At 43.7% G+C, this 16,860-nt stretch overlaps 1 protein-coding gene across 3 annotated transcripts in view; it reads right to left on the reverse strand.

Moving 5' to 3' along the window:
• The window catches only part of chd7 (chromodomain helicase DNA binding protein 7), a 70,197-nt gene that overhangs the window by 47,317 nt on the left and 6,020 nt on the right, over nt 1-16,860 (reverse strand). For all 3 annotated transcript variants that reach the window (XM_075483710.1, XM_075483711.1, XM_075483712.1), the window contains exons 2-3: nt 2,379-3,935; nt 1,218-1,552 (exon numbers count right to left, since the gene is read on the reverse strand). In XM_075483710.1, the coding sequence (XP_075339825.1) occupies nt 1,218-1,552; nt 2,379-3,828 (1,785 nt within the window). In that variant the 5' untranslated portion in view covers nt 3,829-3,935. The remainder of the gene's footprint in view (nt 1-1,217; nt 1,553-2,378; nt 3,936-16,860) is intronic.

The raw sequence follows: 16,860 nt of genomic DNA on the forward strand, positions 1-16,860 counted from the left end.
TGCAGCTAGTCAGGACACCGCATGCAGCGCACCCAGGCGAGAACCGGGACTCACCAGTCAACCTGGCATCTAGGTCAGGAGTGCTGGATAAATTAAGTGTGACGGCTGAAATGTCAACCACGGAACACAGCGATGCAGTCTTGGAGGTCGGGAATAATAGGCTAGGGAAGGGGAGCAGTGTGAAGAGAAAAAGGGGACTAGATCTCTATATGCGTGTATGTGTGTGTGTGGCCACAGGGTTGCTATTGTCTATGAATGGGTCAGTGGAGAAAGGGGGCTTTGAGCAACAAAACAAGCTAATGGAAGGCAAGGGCACGTGATGCAGGCAATAGCAATTGTGCATGCTCTCACACACACAAACATGATTGTTACGGTTGAAAACTGCTAACTTCTTCCAAATACACTGCTCGTCTTCTGCTTTGCATAGAAATCCTGGACGACTCCTCTTGAGATCTTTGCTTGTTTTCCAACTTATTTGACCTAAGTGCATCTCTCATCCTCCAAAATCTGAACCCCAACCCACCCCCCGGTTTGTTTGTTTTTTCTTCTCTGAAATTGTCCGTCTCTATTCTAAACTGTCTCTCTCTCTCTGCACATCCGGCTACACAACATTAACTTAGTGATGACACCCCTGAAATGAACAAGACAAACACTGTGACAGACACACAAGTGGAGAGAGCGGAAAGAGAGGAGACGGGGAGGAGGGAGCGACAGGAAGGGAGGTTTCCTCTACAGAGAAGGGGGAGCAAGAACGAGGAGAGATTATGCTGGTGGCGCCTCTGTGCGTGTGCATGAGTGCAAGTGTGTGTTGCACACATGTCTCAGGATATGCAGCTCACAGGAAGCAAACAGTTGCAAAAAATCCATTTCCCCACACACACGGAAATACAACCACACAAGGCCGACAGCAGCAAACACAAAAGGGGGAAAAAAAAGAAAGAACACACATATATGAAGAACACTGATATTAAGAACATACACGCACATAAAACCCCAATGATCCAGTGCCCAATACACTGCTGTGTTCTCAAATGTCATGTACACACATTAATGAACACGAGCACACTTCCCTCAGAGTCCAAACACACACATTTCCCCCACCCACATGAAATATACACATACACATGAAAAACCCACACATAAAAACAAAAGAACATAGTCTTGATCTTGCACACTAGCAGCATTGTTACCACATCAAAGTGTTTATGGAGACTCACCTGTATGTGAGGCACTTTCTGTGGGGTGAGAGGGGGTGAAGAGAGTGGGTGGGAGGCGAGAGGAGGTGGAGCCCAGGGGTGGGAGGCCTGGTTGGAAGGAGGGGGCGTGCTCTGCAGGTGGTGAGGGTGTGGGGGCAAATGTGTGTGCTGTGACTGAGTGTTCTGGGTGGGTGGTGCTAAGCCCTGGTTTGGGGCAGGGGCTCCATGCTGACTCATAGGTGCACCCTGGAAACCCATGGGAGCAGGCTGCATGGGCTGCCCACTTCGAGAGGCCTGCTGCTGGGCTTGGAGCAGGCGCTGGTCGCCCCCTTGGGTGACTGGGGCTTCATGAGGCCCTAGCAAGACAGACAAGAGATACCAAAGAGTTTCAATACTGACTTTTTCATGCATATGACCTCCTGTCCACTCCAGACCAATTGAAATTCAGCTAGCACTCATCAAATCAATTAAAAAATATTGATATGTCTAAGTAAGATACACCAAGTAGAATCAGAAAGGCAACTTCAAGATATATCACTGATTATTAAACTTATTACAATACAGAAGCCAGACTAAATTTAGAAAAAGCAAAAATTTCTGAAAATAAAAAACAGCAACTTGAGCTCAATAAGCTTTCAGAAAATTGTTCACAAAGAGTGGCTCAAAAGAAAGAAAAATCGGATTAACAGAACATGACATGCTGGATGTTGACATCTCTGAATTTCTTCAGGTATGATCACCGCACTGGAGCAACATCCCACCAACACTGCACTGGGGATGCTGCATCATCTGACCCTGTTATCCGAGAACTCAAGAGCAAAAAAATTTTTCCCCTCTTCAAGTATGTGGAGTGTCTCTAAATATACCCTTACTCTCTCCTCTTTTCCACCATCTTAACAGAAACAGTGTGAACACAAATTCTGGAAGCAACATGGTGTCATGTTCTCAACCATCTGTCTAATCCAAAGTAACGCTAGCAGCTCTGTTTTGTATTTAGACACAACATGGATGGTACGAGTACCAAACATCAAGTACATGCTCCGATTTCCATTTCTCCACAAAACAAATTTGTTAGCCTTTTATTTCTGAGTCCTGTATAGAGTCTGTGCATCTACTCTTTAATGAGTGTTAAAAATTACCAAATAAAAATCCAACATGGGAGAGGGACAACTGTCTGCTCACCTTGCTGTTGCTGAAGCCTATTTGGTCCTATCTGTGGACCACGCTGCGGCCCCATGCCAGGATACATTTGCCCTGCATTGGGAGGCATGTTGTGAGGCTGCTGGTGTTGGGGGTGTGGAGCAGATATAGGGGTTTGGGGGGTTCTCTGTGCGTGGGCCATAGCATTGGGTGGAGAATGCAGGGCTGTGTATCCTGCAACCTCTGGGGGTCCTGCCAGTCCTGCGCTTGGGGGTCTGCCCTGTTGAGGAGGAGGGGTTGGGGTGCCCAAAACCCGCATTGGGGACATAGATGAAGGAGAGGGGTAAGATCCCTGAGCTGGGGGGGCAAGGTGGGACTGCGGTTGGTTTTGGGGCTGTGGCAGATTTTGGGGGTGATTTAGGGGGTGCATAGGCTGGCCCTGCTGCCCTCCTTGCTGCTGCATTGAGGCAGAATGGGTTTGATGGGGCTGAGGTGGTCCAGGGGGATATCGCTGTCCCTGTTGCCCTGGTGCTGAGCTTGTTCCCTGGTTGAACCTCTGGCCAAGTTGTCCTGGTCCCATTGCCTGGCTGGTGTTTGAACTGACATTAGCATTAGCACCCTGGCCCATCCCAGGTCCCATAGCACCATACTGGGCCTGATAGCCAGGGTATTGAGAACTCCCAAATGGTGCCATACCCTGTTGGTGCTGGTGGGGGATTGGAGGCTGTCTGGAAGGGGAGTGTGGGTATCGAGGTGTGTGACCCATGTTGGAATAGCCCTGGGGTTGTGGCTGAGGCTGGGGGTGTCTCATCTGAGCCCCTCCCATCCCAACATGTCCCAAGTAGTGAGATGGGTCCTGAGCAGGAGGGGGGGCCATGCTCTGTGTAGGGTAGTGTTGGTTCATGCGAGCTGCACTGGATGTAGGTGGACCTTGCATCCCAGCATAACTGCCTTGAGACATCTGGTAGCCCCCCATCTGGTTGGCTCCCCCCCCTGGTGGTGCCGATGCCTGTTGATACGCTGATCTGCTCTGCTGCTGTTGGCCCCAAACTCCACTCCCGCTTCCTCCTCCCCCACCATCACCCTGGTACCCATGGTGAGGGTTACTAGAGTTAGCTGGGTTATTGTGGTAGTGGGAGGCCATGCCATTCATGGTTGTGTTCACATTTGGTTGCCCCTGGGTAGGACCGTTCTGGGCCATCATCCGTGCTCCAGGGGCACCAGATTGATCATACCCTGTGTACGGGCCATGGTCGTATATTTGCCCCAATTTAGGTTGCCCTGGGCCAGGCCCAGCACCATGGATCATCCCCTGGTGGTAACCCCTATTTCCCTGGTGCTCATGGTTCAGAGAGGGATTAGTCTGCTGGGACAGAGGGTTGGCTTGGCCAGGAGCTGGCTGCTGAGGAAAGCAGTCTCCTAAACCATCTAATCCATCAGTGAACAGCCCTGCATCATCCCCAAATAAGCTCAACATCCCTGGGTCCGCCATGGCTGGGTGGTGGGCCCACAGATGGAGGGAGGTGTGCTGTGTGGTGAAGAGCTAATCAGATAGCTACTAATTTGAAGCGTTCTACTCCATGGTCCCCATCAAAGTCCCTGCAGAGACAGACATAGGAAAAGAAAAGAGGGAAATTTGTTTAATTAGCACAGGCTTTCAAAAAAGCAAAGGGTAGCCTTGTGAAAAAAAACTTTATAACATTGTAGTAAATCTACAACAATCAAGAGTCAAGAAAAAAAACAAAAAAAAAAACATAACTTGACAGAAGTGAATTGTAGACTTTTTTCCCCCATGAAGCTCTACTTTTTTTGTAGTATTTGTTTAATTTAGATTCCGTCAAAAAGATGTTAATTTCTTAGACCAACAATAGTAAGTCTATGAAATCTAATAGCAAATCTAGCTTTGAATATTGGGAAATATACCCCAGAAACACAGTTTTTTCCCTTAGAAGAAATGCTGAATGGAAAGATCGCACTCAGTTATCGGGGGCAATGCAACACTGCTATAACACTGTATGACTAACAACTTGTCAAGAACTAAGAGGTCTATGTTTGAAGTTAAAACGTTTGAATACCCAACTGAGCCCTTGATAGGAAATGATGATTTTAAATCATGATATTTGTTAGTAAAATGTGAAGTATGCTTTAGATGTTGCATTATCTAAACTGTCTGAATATTTTAGCAACCCCTTTTGAGCTCCAACGCAGGGGTGCACAGGATTAACTTGCATGTTTAGCAAATAAAGCCTGCACAGAAAGAAAAAAAACATGCAGCCAATGAGGGGGAAAAAACCCTCCATACTCACACAAACATACACTTTTCACATTAGCGTCCTCCCCCTTCCCAAACCCTGCCCCCAACTCCATTTTACAACCAAACAAAAGAACTTCTTTCTTTTCCAACACACACTTGGAGTCATTGAGTGTGTTTTTATGAGTGTGTGTGTTAGAACAAAGGGCCGAGCAGATGCAACTCTGTTTGAACAGCACCAGCTGCCATGCAGCAAGAAATCAGCCAGCCAACAGGGCAGAGGGCCTTTACGTACACCAGTCAGTCAGGAGTTAGCAACTCAGTCAGCAACCCATTCAGCTGGCTAACTAAACACTTAGTCAGTCCAGGCAGATGTTTTCAGACAAGGGAACTAGCCACCTGCTACCTTCTTTTCTTGAGCTTGTGGGTCTCAGTTTTTCCTCCCTAAGAGTTTAAAAGAAAAGAAAGACGCATACTGGGGGTGTACCTTTATTTTCAAAAAACAAGATCCAATTGTGCCGTAGAGTTAAAAAAAAAACTGACATCTAACCGACTACACGGCCAACGCGACACCCCATTCTGTGTAATCAAGAGGGTGAAGGTAGGTGGATTTCAGCATGCATGAATGAGTGTGTGTAGTGGAGACCGGGACAGGGAGGAGGTGGGGGAGGTTTGCTTGTTGCTTCTAGGCACTGCAAAAACAACACCCAAGCCAACTTGTACCGTGCTACAGAGTTTCCCTCCCCCCGGCACCTCATTTCGTGCTTCCCCCACAATCCACCTCTCCCCTCCCACCATTTTTCCTCAGCCACTTATTGGTTCATTATAGAACACGGCAGGTATACGTGATGAGACATTCATTATTTCCTCACACAATTAATGTTTGCACACCAAGTTTTCCTTTCCAATAAATATTTTCTGTCACTGAACTTAATTGTGCCCCAACATGACCCATCCTCTCACATTATGTCCCGTCACTGTCGAGGCACCAGTAACTGACAATAAGGTAAAAGTTTTAGATATGCACTAGCCCCAGGCTAACAGCTGGGTTTCAGGGTACAGTCTGCTGAGGACAAACACAGCTTGCACTGGCCAATAGGTGGACTTAATCCAATACAGCTCATGGGTCCTTTACACAGCAATGACTCTACATTTGCTACAGTCTACAAAGCTGTGTTGCAAAATTATAACTACTAGCGTTTGTCAAAAACCATGACTTCACATTCTGCTGCTTCCTGCCACCAGACAGGTGTTTTCTCTTCAGCTTTACTCAACTGGATAAAACTGATTGGTCCATCTGCCTTTTCATGCCTTCCACCATCTGATCCTGTCAAACTCAACACCAAAATCTACCTTGCGCTCTTCAGAAATTCAGAATATACACTTCCACAGTTTGTCAGAGCTGCAAAGACAACAAAGAGGAACTTAAAGGCATTCTAATCTCAAGACTAAACTGCATCATAGACAAAACCAGTAAATGCAAGTTATTTATGGAAAACCATTATTTAATGTTATTCACTAAGTCCCATCACCAGCTCTTGGTTGTCTAATTTCTGGAAAACTTACTAAAGTACACAACATGACCTGGGAATAAAGAGAGGAAGCCATTGTGCTGTAGGCTTCCACAATGTCTGATGGGAGAACCCACTCTTTTTATGTAAATAGGATTAACAAGTCTTTTCCATCATATCTCTCTGAACCATTGACAAACTGCCAACACAAAGAACTTTCACTGTACTGTAGGCACCTGATACATGTCCAGACAGACTAATTTATACATCAGTCATAAACAGAGCCGTACTAACCCTGGTGCACAACCGCCGCTCGGATTCCAGCACACTGAAGATGACATTCAAATACAATGAGTCAATGCACTTTTAAGTTTAAATTACCCAAAATTCAAAATGTTGGATGTCAACTTCAAACTCTATATACCACTGGATTATCTGGAGCAGCTAATGAACCACAGAGCCAGAGCCCCAGAAAAATGATTAAATGAACTGTCAGTTCAATAATGAATCAAAGTCACAAAGTAGTCTCCATCTGGAACATGTAGGCTATAAACAAAACGTGCAGTGTAATTTCTCCACCAAAAACTATCTGGTCGAAGGTCATTAAACTTTGCTTAGAGTTAGACCATGAGTAAAATTAATATGATACATTTATTCATTTTGTCTGGATTGGAAAATCTTTAGTTAAAAGTGCAAACATAGCTTTAACCTTGGTATATCACGCCAAGGTATTTTTGGTATATATTTTTGGTTCTCGCTTACAAGGGTGACCATTTAGCTGAATAGTTCAATTATTTTAGAGCAAATGCAATTATTTCTACCACATCTGGATCAGCTGGGAGATTTTCTGCATCAAAACTAGCATCCCAACAGCTCCATAAAATCTGTACAAAGACTGGCAAAGAGTGGAGAGATACCGAGCTGGCCATTTGTACGCATGAGCTGCACGATGAGTCGCATGCACACAGCGACACAGGAAATGACAGCAACACAGACAGCATCAAACTGATGGCTTTGAAGTGGTTCACTATGAGGATACAATAATGGGAACATAAGAAAAAAAAATGTTCTGACAAACTTAAATCAGATGATTAGAACATAATCGTGATAAACAGGCTTCATTTAACCCTTTAGGCGCCAAGATTGTTTTTTGAAAATACTGGATTTTGACATTAATATTTCAAAAGCTGGTGGCTGAAAGGGGGTTAAAGATAGATGCCTACTGTACATTAGAAAAATGTTGCCCATGATCCATAGTTTATGTGGGGTATGAAATTATTGATCTAATTTGCATATTATGACGTCATCAGGTGGCAGCCATTTTGAATCTCATTATGTTCAGGAAATATTGGAATTGAGTGATTATGAACTTGTTTTTTTAAAACTTTTTTTTTCTTTTTGTCTATTATCATCATCTATAATGATCAGGGAACAGGAAAGCAACAATAAAACAGAATAATGTAGTAAAATATTACTATATCATCATTACCATATAGTAGGAAAACATGCGAAAAGTTGCCTATATTTTTTCAGGAAATGGTGGATATTGACTTGATGTTTGAACTTATTTTCATTTTTCTGTCTTTTACCATCATTCATAAGGAGGAAACCAACAATAAAACAGGAGAAAGTGGTAAAATACTGTCATCATTAGGCTACCATAGGGTAGGAAAACACATGCAAGAAGTGGAAGACATTGAATTGATTTTTTTTTTTTTTTAACCTGTTCAACCTTATTCATAATGATCAGGAATGAGGAATACAATAATAAAACAAGTGGTAAAATGTGAGGATCATTGCGCTGGCGGATAGGCGCGCCGCGGCTAGCCGCGGCACCGGGGGCTGGATGGAGCGCATGCTAAAGATACCAGACCCACTTCTCCCACCCCTGATTCCTCGACCAACACCTCTACGTACACTGCGACCGCGTTCCCCACTACCACCCACTCCATTGAGGTTGGATAACGGCACCGAATGAGTTGGAGTGTGTGTGTGTGCTTGGAGAACAGCCTCGCTTCGCATGCCGGCACCATTGCCTTCGGAAGTTTCACAGTGGGAAGCATGAGTGCTCGTCCGATCCTCCTCCTCACGAGGTAAAAACTCTCCTTCGGAGTCGGAATCGGCAAATAGCATGCTCAATGCTTCCGCACTGTTCAACTTCTTACAAGCCATGGTGTTAAAAACTCACTAATAGTTCGCTGACAATAAAAATTCGACTCGCACGTCTCTACAGAAAAGCTCTGAATAACTACTTCCGTACCTGAGCTCGCGTGGCTTTTTGCACTGCCTTATAAAGACACTGAACTACAAAATGACGTGAACTTGGTCTTGTTTGAAAGGGTAACATGTTTGCCAACTAGTGGTAGGAGGACTGAACACCTTAAAGCCCGTTTATTTTATCTACAGACTGTTTTGTTTATCCTGACGTCATGTCGCAATTCTGCGACTTTGGCGGTTAGAGGGTTAAGGAAGCTACAAAAACAAAAGCACCTGAAACAAAAGCTAGAGGACCAGGAACAAGCGAGCAGCTTCTGCAGTCATCAAAGGTATACAAAAAGGTATACATCAAATTAGTTTAGTTTATTTGTATTTAAGCAAAAAAGCTCTGTCCAATAACCGGTATTACTTTATCTTGAGAGCGAGTGAGAGAGTGTCTTTTATGATACCACAAAATTGACAGTTTAGGATTTTCCCTGACTTATCATTTAACAATTAATAGATATCACCACAACCTGAACGTCAGTGCAGAGTATTAGCACAGCGGTACATAAATAAATATTCAAATTTAAAAGTGAAACTCCACACTTGGTCATTTGATCAGCTACACTTGATAGCTTTGGTACATTTGGTATACATTTACCACAAGAAATAGGCAATGATGCTGAAAACTGGTAAATACAGCAACTCAGGTTCAAACTACGTTTTTCTTAATCTTTAATAATTTTTTTTAAAAACACCTGATAATATGTCTTTCAAGCCAATATCTAGTTTGGTAATTCATTTAGACTACATTAGAGTGAATTACTGTTCGACTAATGGACAATTAAAACAAAAATGAAGCCAATTTCTGGCAGCTCATTTTTAAATCATTGACTAGTGATCTATAGTATAACAACTCTGCACAAAAAGGCTGCACACAGTTTAAGTTGTACACAAACAGCTGGATTGGAAAACTTCTGTTTAGCATCTGGACTATGGCGTTTACAGCAGTTATAAAACACTTTTCATGCAATTCAATCATTACAGGAAGGAAAAAAAATGTCATCACGTGTTTGTGGCAGGTGAGTAATTGGGTGTAATTTCACATCCTTTTGCAGCAAGCTACTATGAAGGCAACTGATTTCCTGTCAGCTGTGTCAGACACACACCACATTAGAGCATGGATTATACAATACAGAATAAATGTAGCTGTACAAGCACTCAGAGGTGTTTGCTTATCTGTGCTGTCTGGAGGTTTTAATCAAACCAAAGCTTGAGCTTGATGAGAGCAAGACTTGACTGTACGTATCCACCCTGATGTCAGACCTTTAGAAGTCAGTATTCCACAAGATACCACTTGCGTACTACTTGGAGAAAAAATAAAAGTTGGATACATATTTCACACTTCACCGCGTTGCTTTTATCTATTTCATCCTCTCTAGAGCTGTCCATCAATTCCTCAGTGACCCCATTTTAGTCATGGAAAAGCTTAGCTCACTGCTTTTCTTTAGCTTTGTTTTCTTAACCACTTCCTCCATCATTTCAGGTTGAACCTGAGCTTTCGTCTCTTCTAGGCAGTAAACAATCGTGCACATATGCATGCTTTTGACATTGAGGCCCAGCTGTGACTGACAAGAGAATTAGGTGAATGGTCAGTGTGCCACTTTTGATGCCAGATCTCAAAGGATGAGGCATTTAGCCCTCCCCGATTCCCTCTGCTACCAACACACTTGTGTTGAAGTATCCCAACTGAACACCAAAGATAATTCTCATTAAAAATATGTTGATTTGATCAACTTTCTGACACAATGTCAAATTGGCAGCTGTAACCTGGACAAATTAACATACTTGCAAGCACATAGTAGGCACTTCTTAAGATGAGGGAGCAAACCATTTCTCCCTTTGTAACTTTTTCCTAAGTGAGTGAAAGCCACCAAATTATGTTCAACCTCCATACTCCAGAACATGAACACAGATTACTGTAGTGATACAAAGTGGTAGTGTCTGCCAAAAGAACATCCAGAATGGGGAACATGAGAATTTCCTGCCATGAAGTCGACAATTTTAAACCCAATATCTCTGGCAACATACTGCCAGATATTAGTAAATCACAACTTTTTCATGTCCATCCATAATTAACCCCCAATCTTCAATGATGCCACACTGTACACATTTTTAGAGTGATCAAACGTCTCATGGTACCTGTGGAGGCCAGTGGGTGCAGACTCGTGCACCTTTAAGGCTCTAGCATGGTTGCCGCGTCTGCGGTGGCGCTGCTACGTGAAGGTTACCGCTACTCTACAACGACGAAAGTGGAGAAGAAAACAATGAAGAGCAGGAATACTGTCATTAATTATACTGCTGCAGTATTCGGATAATTTTAATTTTTTAATTCAGTTAAAAGAGGTGAATGTCTGAAGCCCCCGGCATCACCACTTGGAGTCTCTGCACTCTTCTTTGCCTTCACGTATCTGTCCTGTAGCTTCTTCCACACATTCTTACAGAACTCTCCCTCTTTCCCCAAAGTTCTGACAATCTCAAAGTTTTGGGAGTTTACGTTGGTCCCTGTGCTGTTTCACTGCAGTTTCGTACAGGTGCTGTAAAAACGCACCTCCTGACTGCCTGGTCTCACATTGGTCCATCCGGTTTGTCATTCTTGGCGCAGCCAAGTTACAAAAATCGACTGGTGCACGACAACGCGATGCGCCATCTTTTCAAGGCAAGCCACATGCCTGAAACGTCATTTTGACGTCACAGTCCGCCACCGCCTTCACAGACTCGTCAACTGTCCATCCAGCTTTAGAGACCTGCACTGAAGCTACCGGGAGCAGCCCTTCACAATCCACAGAGCACTGGATCACCGATGTGACGTTTCCGTAAGTTGTTACGACTTTTATTTCCTCTATACAAGTCGTGTTGACTGAAGCTGAACTAGACATCCACACAGTCAGTTTTATGGCCAAAGTGTGCCCCTGTGAGACGGGATGTGCTGCATTTATCACAAAAGACGAAGCAGGGACACAACAATAATTTTTATACGATCCTCGTTTTCAATACTGTTGAGGGCAATAATTGTAAATTCAATTTTAAAAATCCAATTAATCGATGAGCCCTTTGCATTAAAAAAAGCTGCCAACAAATGGAGTCTTAATCTAATTTACATTAATGGAGTTTGTTTTAAACACAACAGATGGCCGCAAAAATAACAATTTGGGAGTAAAAATATTAATACATTATATTAGCCTTTAAGGTAAAAAAAAAAGATGTCCGTATCAATATATGATAAGTAAGAAATTCTGGGCTTACTACAGTAAGTAATAGAGCCATTTTAGGTCAAATATGTTCCCATAAATGTCAAAGAGAAAAAACAAAATGCTTGAGGAACAGAAAGTACAAAACAAATTATTGTCTTTGTCTAAAGCATCAGAAGTTCCCTTCATAATGTCCTCAAATCCAAGGTGATAAATGTCTTCCATCCAACCTACACCTATTGTCATTGCAATACTAACCATCAAATGCGTGCCAATCCTGTCAAAGAAATAAGAATAAAGAAAAGATATGATCAGTGGGCACTACTCAACAGCAATGTGGAAAGCCGAGTTTCAGGAGGGGAAGGAAAAGGCCTTTCCTTTTATTTCCTGTGTGTTGCTACTGTAAGCTAACAGTGTCCCAAAATAAAACTTGAGATACTGCATCAAGACTTTGACCTTGAAGTGACGTTAGTTTCCACTTTAAAGCCTTGATAGACGGAAAACGAAAACCCTTTGGTTCCGTCACTGCTGGAGGAGCATATGAGAATATGAAAATAATTAACCACTCCACAACCGTCAGCTCACCTGAAACTACAAGTGATCACCAAGCCATTCTAACACGATAGTTTTAGCTGAGCTGATGAATGAACTGGCGATCAGCAGCCAGGCTCAGGAATTCACACAGACTCTGCAGATCTGTCAAACCACAATTATCGAGGCCACTCGTTCAGCCAAGCCGAAACCACAGAATATCACTGCCAAGTTAGTGCAAGTGAATGGCCTCTCTGGCAGTCAGCAGCAGCAGCAGTCATTCACTGTACTGCATCAGAGATGGGCCTTCATTAAACAAACTCCACATAAAAACACACTAATACCCAAGCCAATGAAAAAAGTTTTCACATTTAAGTTCTTTAATACATGCACAAAATTTAGAGGCATTTCTGTAATACCCTAAGGCTCCACAATATTGAGAGGTTAAAGAGTTTAATGTGTACATTATCTAGTATTAATAACCAATTTCTATAAATATAAGCAGACGGTGTTCCCCACTCCTGAAAGTCTTCACATTTTCAGCCCATCCAGACGCTTCATCAGGTGACATAATAGATAAGTTCTCGCAATGTGAGTGCAGGCTTGTTGGTGACGTCACCTGCTGTAAATGTGGGCTGGAATGAAAACCTGCAAGCATTATACCATCCATGGCACACCTTGTCCGTTTTCCTGCTCTAAACATATGTCGAAGACTTCCTGATTAACAGTCAACCAGTTTCTGACTGTACCATTTCTTCTCTTTCTGCAGTATTTGTCTGAACACAAGTGGAAAGTCACACTTCACCAAAAAGCTCCAAATCACTTTGTGTATGTTAGTCTGTGGTGGAAGAGGGAAGAAGGTAAGGAGATTAGCCAATAGTAGCTCAATGCAGTTCTGTCAACAGTTTGGCAGCTAAACTGTCTGTAGCCTCCAGGCTTTACTACAGGCTCTGCCATGTCAACACCACCATGTTTCCTTTGAGACACAGACAGGCACACACAAACAAACCCAAGCCAAAGAAACTTACTACAACGACAGCTTAACAGACGCAACCAAACTAGACACCTGAAAGAGTGAGTGATCTCCCTCTTCCTCTGGAGGACACGTGTGCCCCCACCCAACTCCCATTTCCACTAGGATCTAAGCCACTATAATTTATACCTTTGTTCCCAAATGGAGGACAGCATGCAGGAGCTGGCTAGCTGTGTGTGTAATTACGCTCAAGTGAGGGGATGCAGGGCTGTGTGTTTGGGGCTGGGATTTGAGGCCCGGAAGGAAGGAAGAGAGAAGAGGAGGAGGAGGTGGCGGTGGGGGGGGATCAAGAGAGCGAGAGAAGAAAGAAAGAAGCAGTGAAGCTAGAGAAAATCTGGTTATTTTACGCACGACTGCTTTGTTAATGGACAGTGTGTGTGTGTGTGTTTGGGGGAGGGTGGTGGTCGGCGGGGGTGGGTCAGCAGGAAAGGGCTGTGTTTATCCAATCTGTTCCCTGCCTTTACCATGTGGTAGGAAAAACCACTGGCCGGCTCTCAGTCTGATCCCAGAGGACATGGAGGCAAGAGAGAGAGAGAGAAGTAGGCCACAGGGGGTGGCCAAGGAACCTGCCAGTGGAGAGAGAGAGCGTGTGCGTGTATGCGAGTGTGAGCGTGTGCATGTGCTCACTGAGCTTAAGAACCTGTTATGGGGTTTCTGAAACTGACTCTAGCCTCTGTAAATCACTCGTTTAAGCCAATGTCTTTCAGTGAGTGATGCACCGAGGATGGTCCTGAAAGGGAGAGACCAAACAGAGGAACAGCATGCATTCTGGCACTATAAATTATCATTATCAACCATCTTTACTATATCTGTGGTTAACAATTAAAAGCTTTCCAGAATGATGAGAAACCTTTCAATCAGCATTCAACAAGAGAGTATTCATTTGGCCCTGGTTTGAAGCTGGACTGAGTACAGAGAAGGGACAAATTATGACCAACCTCCTCTATAAGCTGAATTAACATAGTATTGAAAAAGAGGTGTGGCGATACCCACACAGCTGCAGATCTTAGGAAGTTTCTACTTGTATGTATTCAGTCATTAATTTTGTAGACACTTATATCCATGGCAACTCACAATTGACAAACACAATGAAGGGGCAAAGTGGGGTTAAGTGTCTTGGCCAAGGATACTTCAATATATAGTTGGGAAGTTGGGGTACAAAACAACAACATCCCCAATGAAAGACAACCACTCTATCTCCCAAACTACAGCTCAATAACAATAGGGAAAAAAATGTGTATATATACATACATATACACACAGACACACAGTCCTCTACAGGCTCTGCGGTAGACTGAGAAAAGATTAAGTTTCAAATTTGACCTCAATATATGCAAACTCATCATATGCGATAGGTGCTTTGACATGCAATTCTGGACAAGACGAAGGTCGCAGTAAAAGGTCTGGTGGAATGCACCTAACCTTTGGACAGCCAATGCCGACAGCTGTGCCTGACTGGCTGCAGTAAAATGACTGTACTACACCTTAAACTTCACCTACTACTCTTAATCACAGTCAACCCACCAGCATGGCTCTCCAACAGCAAGAGATGACAGACTCTTCATTTAAATTAAATTCCCTCCTTACATGTTTCTATGTCAACATTCCAATGCTGGTGTTTGAGTTATGATCAGAAACTGACTGTGGCAGTCATACATCTAAATGAGGATCAGCGACTAAAGAGTTACAGGTGAGGGGGAAATTATTGCTCAGTGATGCAAATGATTCAGCGCTGTGGTACAAGTTAACAGGCTTTTGGGGGAAAACCCTGCAACTTGTCAGACGTTCAAAGATGGTATATGTTTCAAATCTACAGGATTTGTCACTAACTGGGAATCTTTACTAGGTTTTTTAGAAAATGAAAGAAAAAAAGAAAAGAAACCACACCAGCAGTTTGGGGTTGTTGGGGCTGTTCTGAGACAGAAAAAAATAGATTGGGGGGGGGGGGGTTGGAAACATTTCTGCAACACACAAACATCACAGGCAGGGCTTTCTTCATCCTCAGTCTAGATTTTCATTTTTACAGAAAATATGAATCAGATATGAGCTTCCAAAGAAATGATTTGCGATGGTATTTTCCCACAAAACCGAAAATGCTTTAGAACCACTTTATGCAAGAGTAAACAGGAAGGCTGAGAAACACCGATTACAGACCAAGCTCTAAAAAGTCCAACCCCCATGACTGCCTTATAGATCACTGCATTTGACATGGCCTTCTAAACCAATGGGACAAGCCAACCTGGAGTGAATCTCCAGATATTGGTCACTCCTCCTCCTCGCTCCACCTGCGCCTGACTACTAAAGGCTGATTTATGCTTCAGACGCAAAGCCTGACGCTCGGACGCAGAGCCTCTGCGAGCGTCAAAATCTTGACCACTCCCCCACGCAGAGGCTCTGCGCGCGTTCTCGTGCACCTCAGAAAAATCCTGACTACGCGACAGACGCACGCAGACCACCAACGGAAGTGCGCAGACAAAAGCGGCTGTGATTGGTCCTCGGTGTGCCTTTCCGGTTGTCTGTGTGGCTTCCTCCTTTGCATTTTCGCCAACTCCAATAAAAGAAGCTGTTCTTCTTCGATGTCGAGCAACTCCAGATCCATATCTTGCATACTTTTTTTTTTTTTAAAGATAAACACTTCCGCCGGCGCCGCCGAAGTTCTCGTCACCGCCCACCGAAATTCTCGCGAGGGGAAACTGCTGTGCGTCCCGAGAAATTCCAGACCAAGGTTGCAGAACCATAACATGAAAAGTGGTTCGTGACCAGAGCAAAGCAACACGTCAAGACGATAGACGCAGAACTATAATCCGCCCTTAACAGCGAATTAACTTCCAGAGTCCTTCCTGTAAAGTCCCACAACTACAGACAAGAAGATTTTTCAGCAAGATGACCAACCAGCTCCTGACATTTTGAATCATCCGAGAGAAAATTTATTTATTTATTTATTTTTTTAAATTAAAAAAAGGAAAAAAAGCACTGTTAGCAACAATAAATATAAACAATTAGCAGCAGTATCAGTTCAGAAGAGATGTGGAAACATTTAAATAATCTAAGACAATACATCCTCCCTGGCGTGTGGTTAACATTATTCTTTGGCCATCCATCTTTCTCCTCCATGACCTTCCATCTCCACCTTTCTAACTGGATGTTGATTCCACAAGCAGCACTTAACCTTTCATCAGTCCTGTGAATCACTTGATAGAAATGATAATTGAAAATGCTGAGGGGAATGTGGATGCAACACCAGTGCCGTTAAACGACAGCAAGTACCGGGAAAACTGATGAGATTTTCGTAGCGCTGACTCCACTTTTTAGCGATGAGATTCATCAGCAGCCGACGGCAGAAAAACTCCCACATATTTCTGAGTGGAGAGGCCCTGGGTTTAGCTTGGCTTATTTGTTTCCCCGCAGCAGTAGGGTTAGTGGAGAGCAGAGGGATGAAGAGAAAACAGGATATGCCACATTATCTACACCAGCAGAGGTCAAAGACAGATTAAAAGGAGAACACACACATATGGGTCAGAGATGTACTTGACAGGCCGTCTCCTTCAACACACAGAAAACACATGCAGCCCACACACAAAACACTTGAGAGCTGTATTTATGCCAACCTCTCTTCTAGGCACAGCACTTGGTCCAGAAGGCCCTCACTGCAGGAGGATGATGGGGGTGGGGGATGCAAACTCGAAGGAGGAGGGGACAGAGAGCGAGACAGGTGAGAGAGCAAGAGAGACAGCGATGACACTCAGTT

Source organism: Odontesthes bonariensis, chromosome 14 (genome assembly GCF_027942865.1).
Source record: "Odontesthes bonariensis isolate fOdoBon6 chromosome 14, fOdoBon6.hap1, whole genome shotgun sequence".
Classification (NCBI taxonomy): Eukaryota; Metazoa; Chordata; class Actinopteri; order Atheriniformes; family Atherinopsidae; genus Odontesthes; species Odontesthes bonariensis.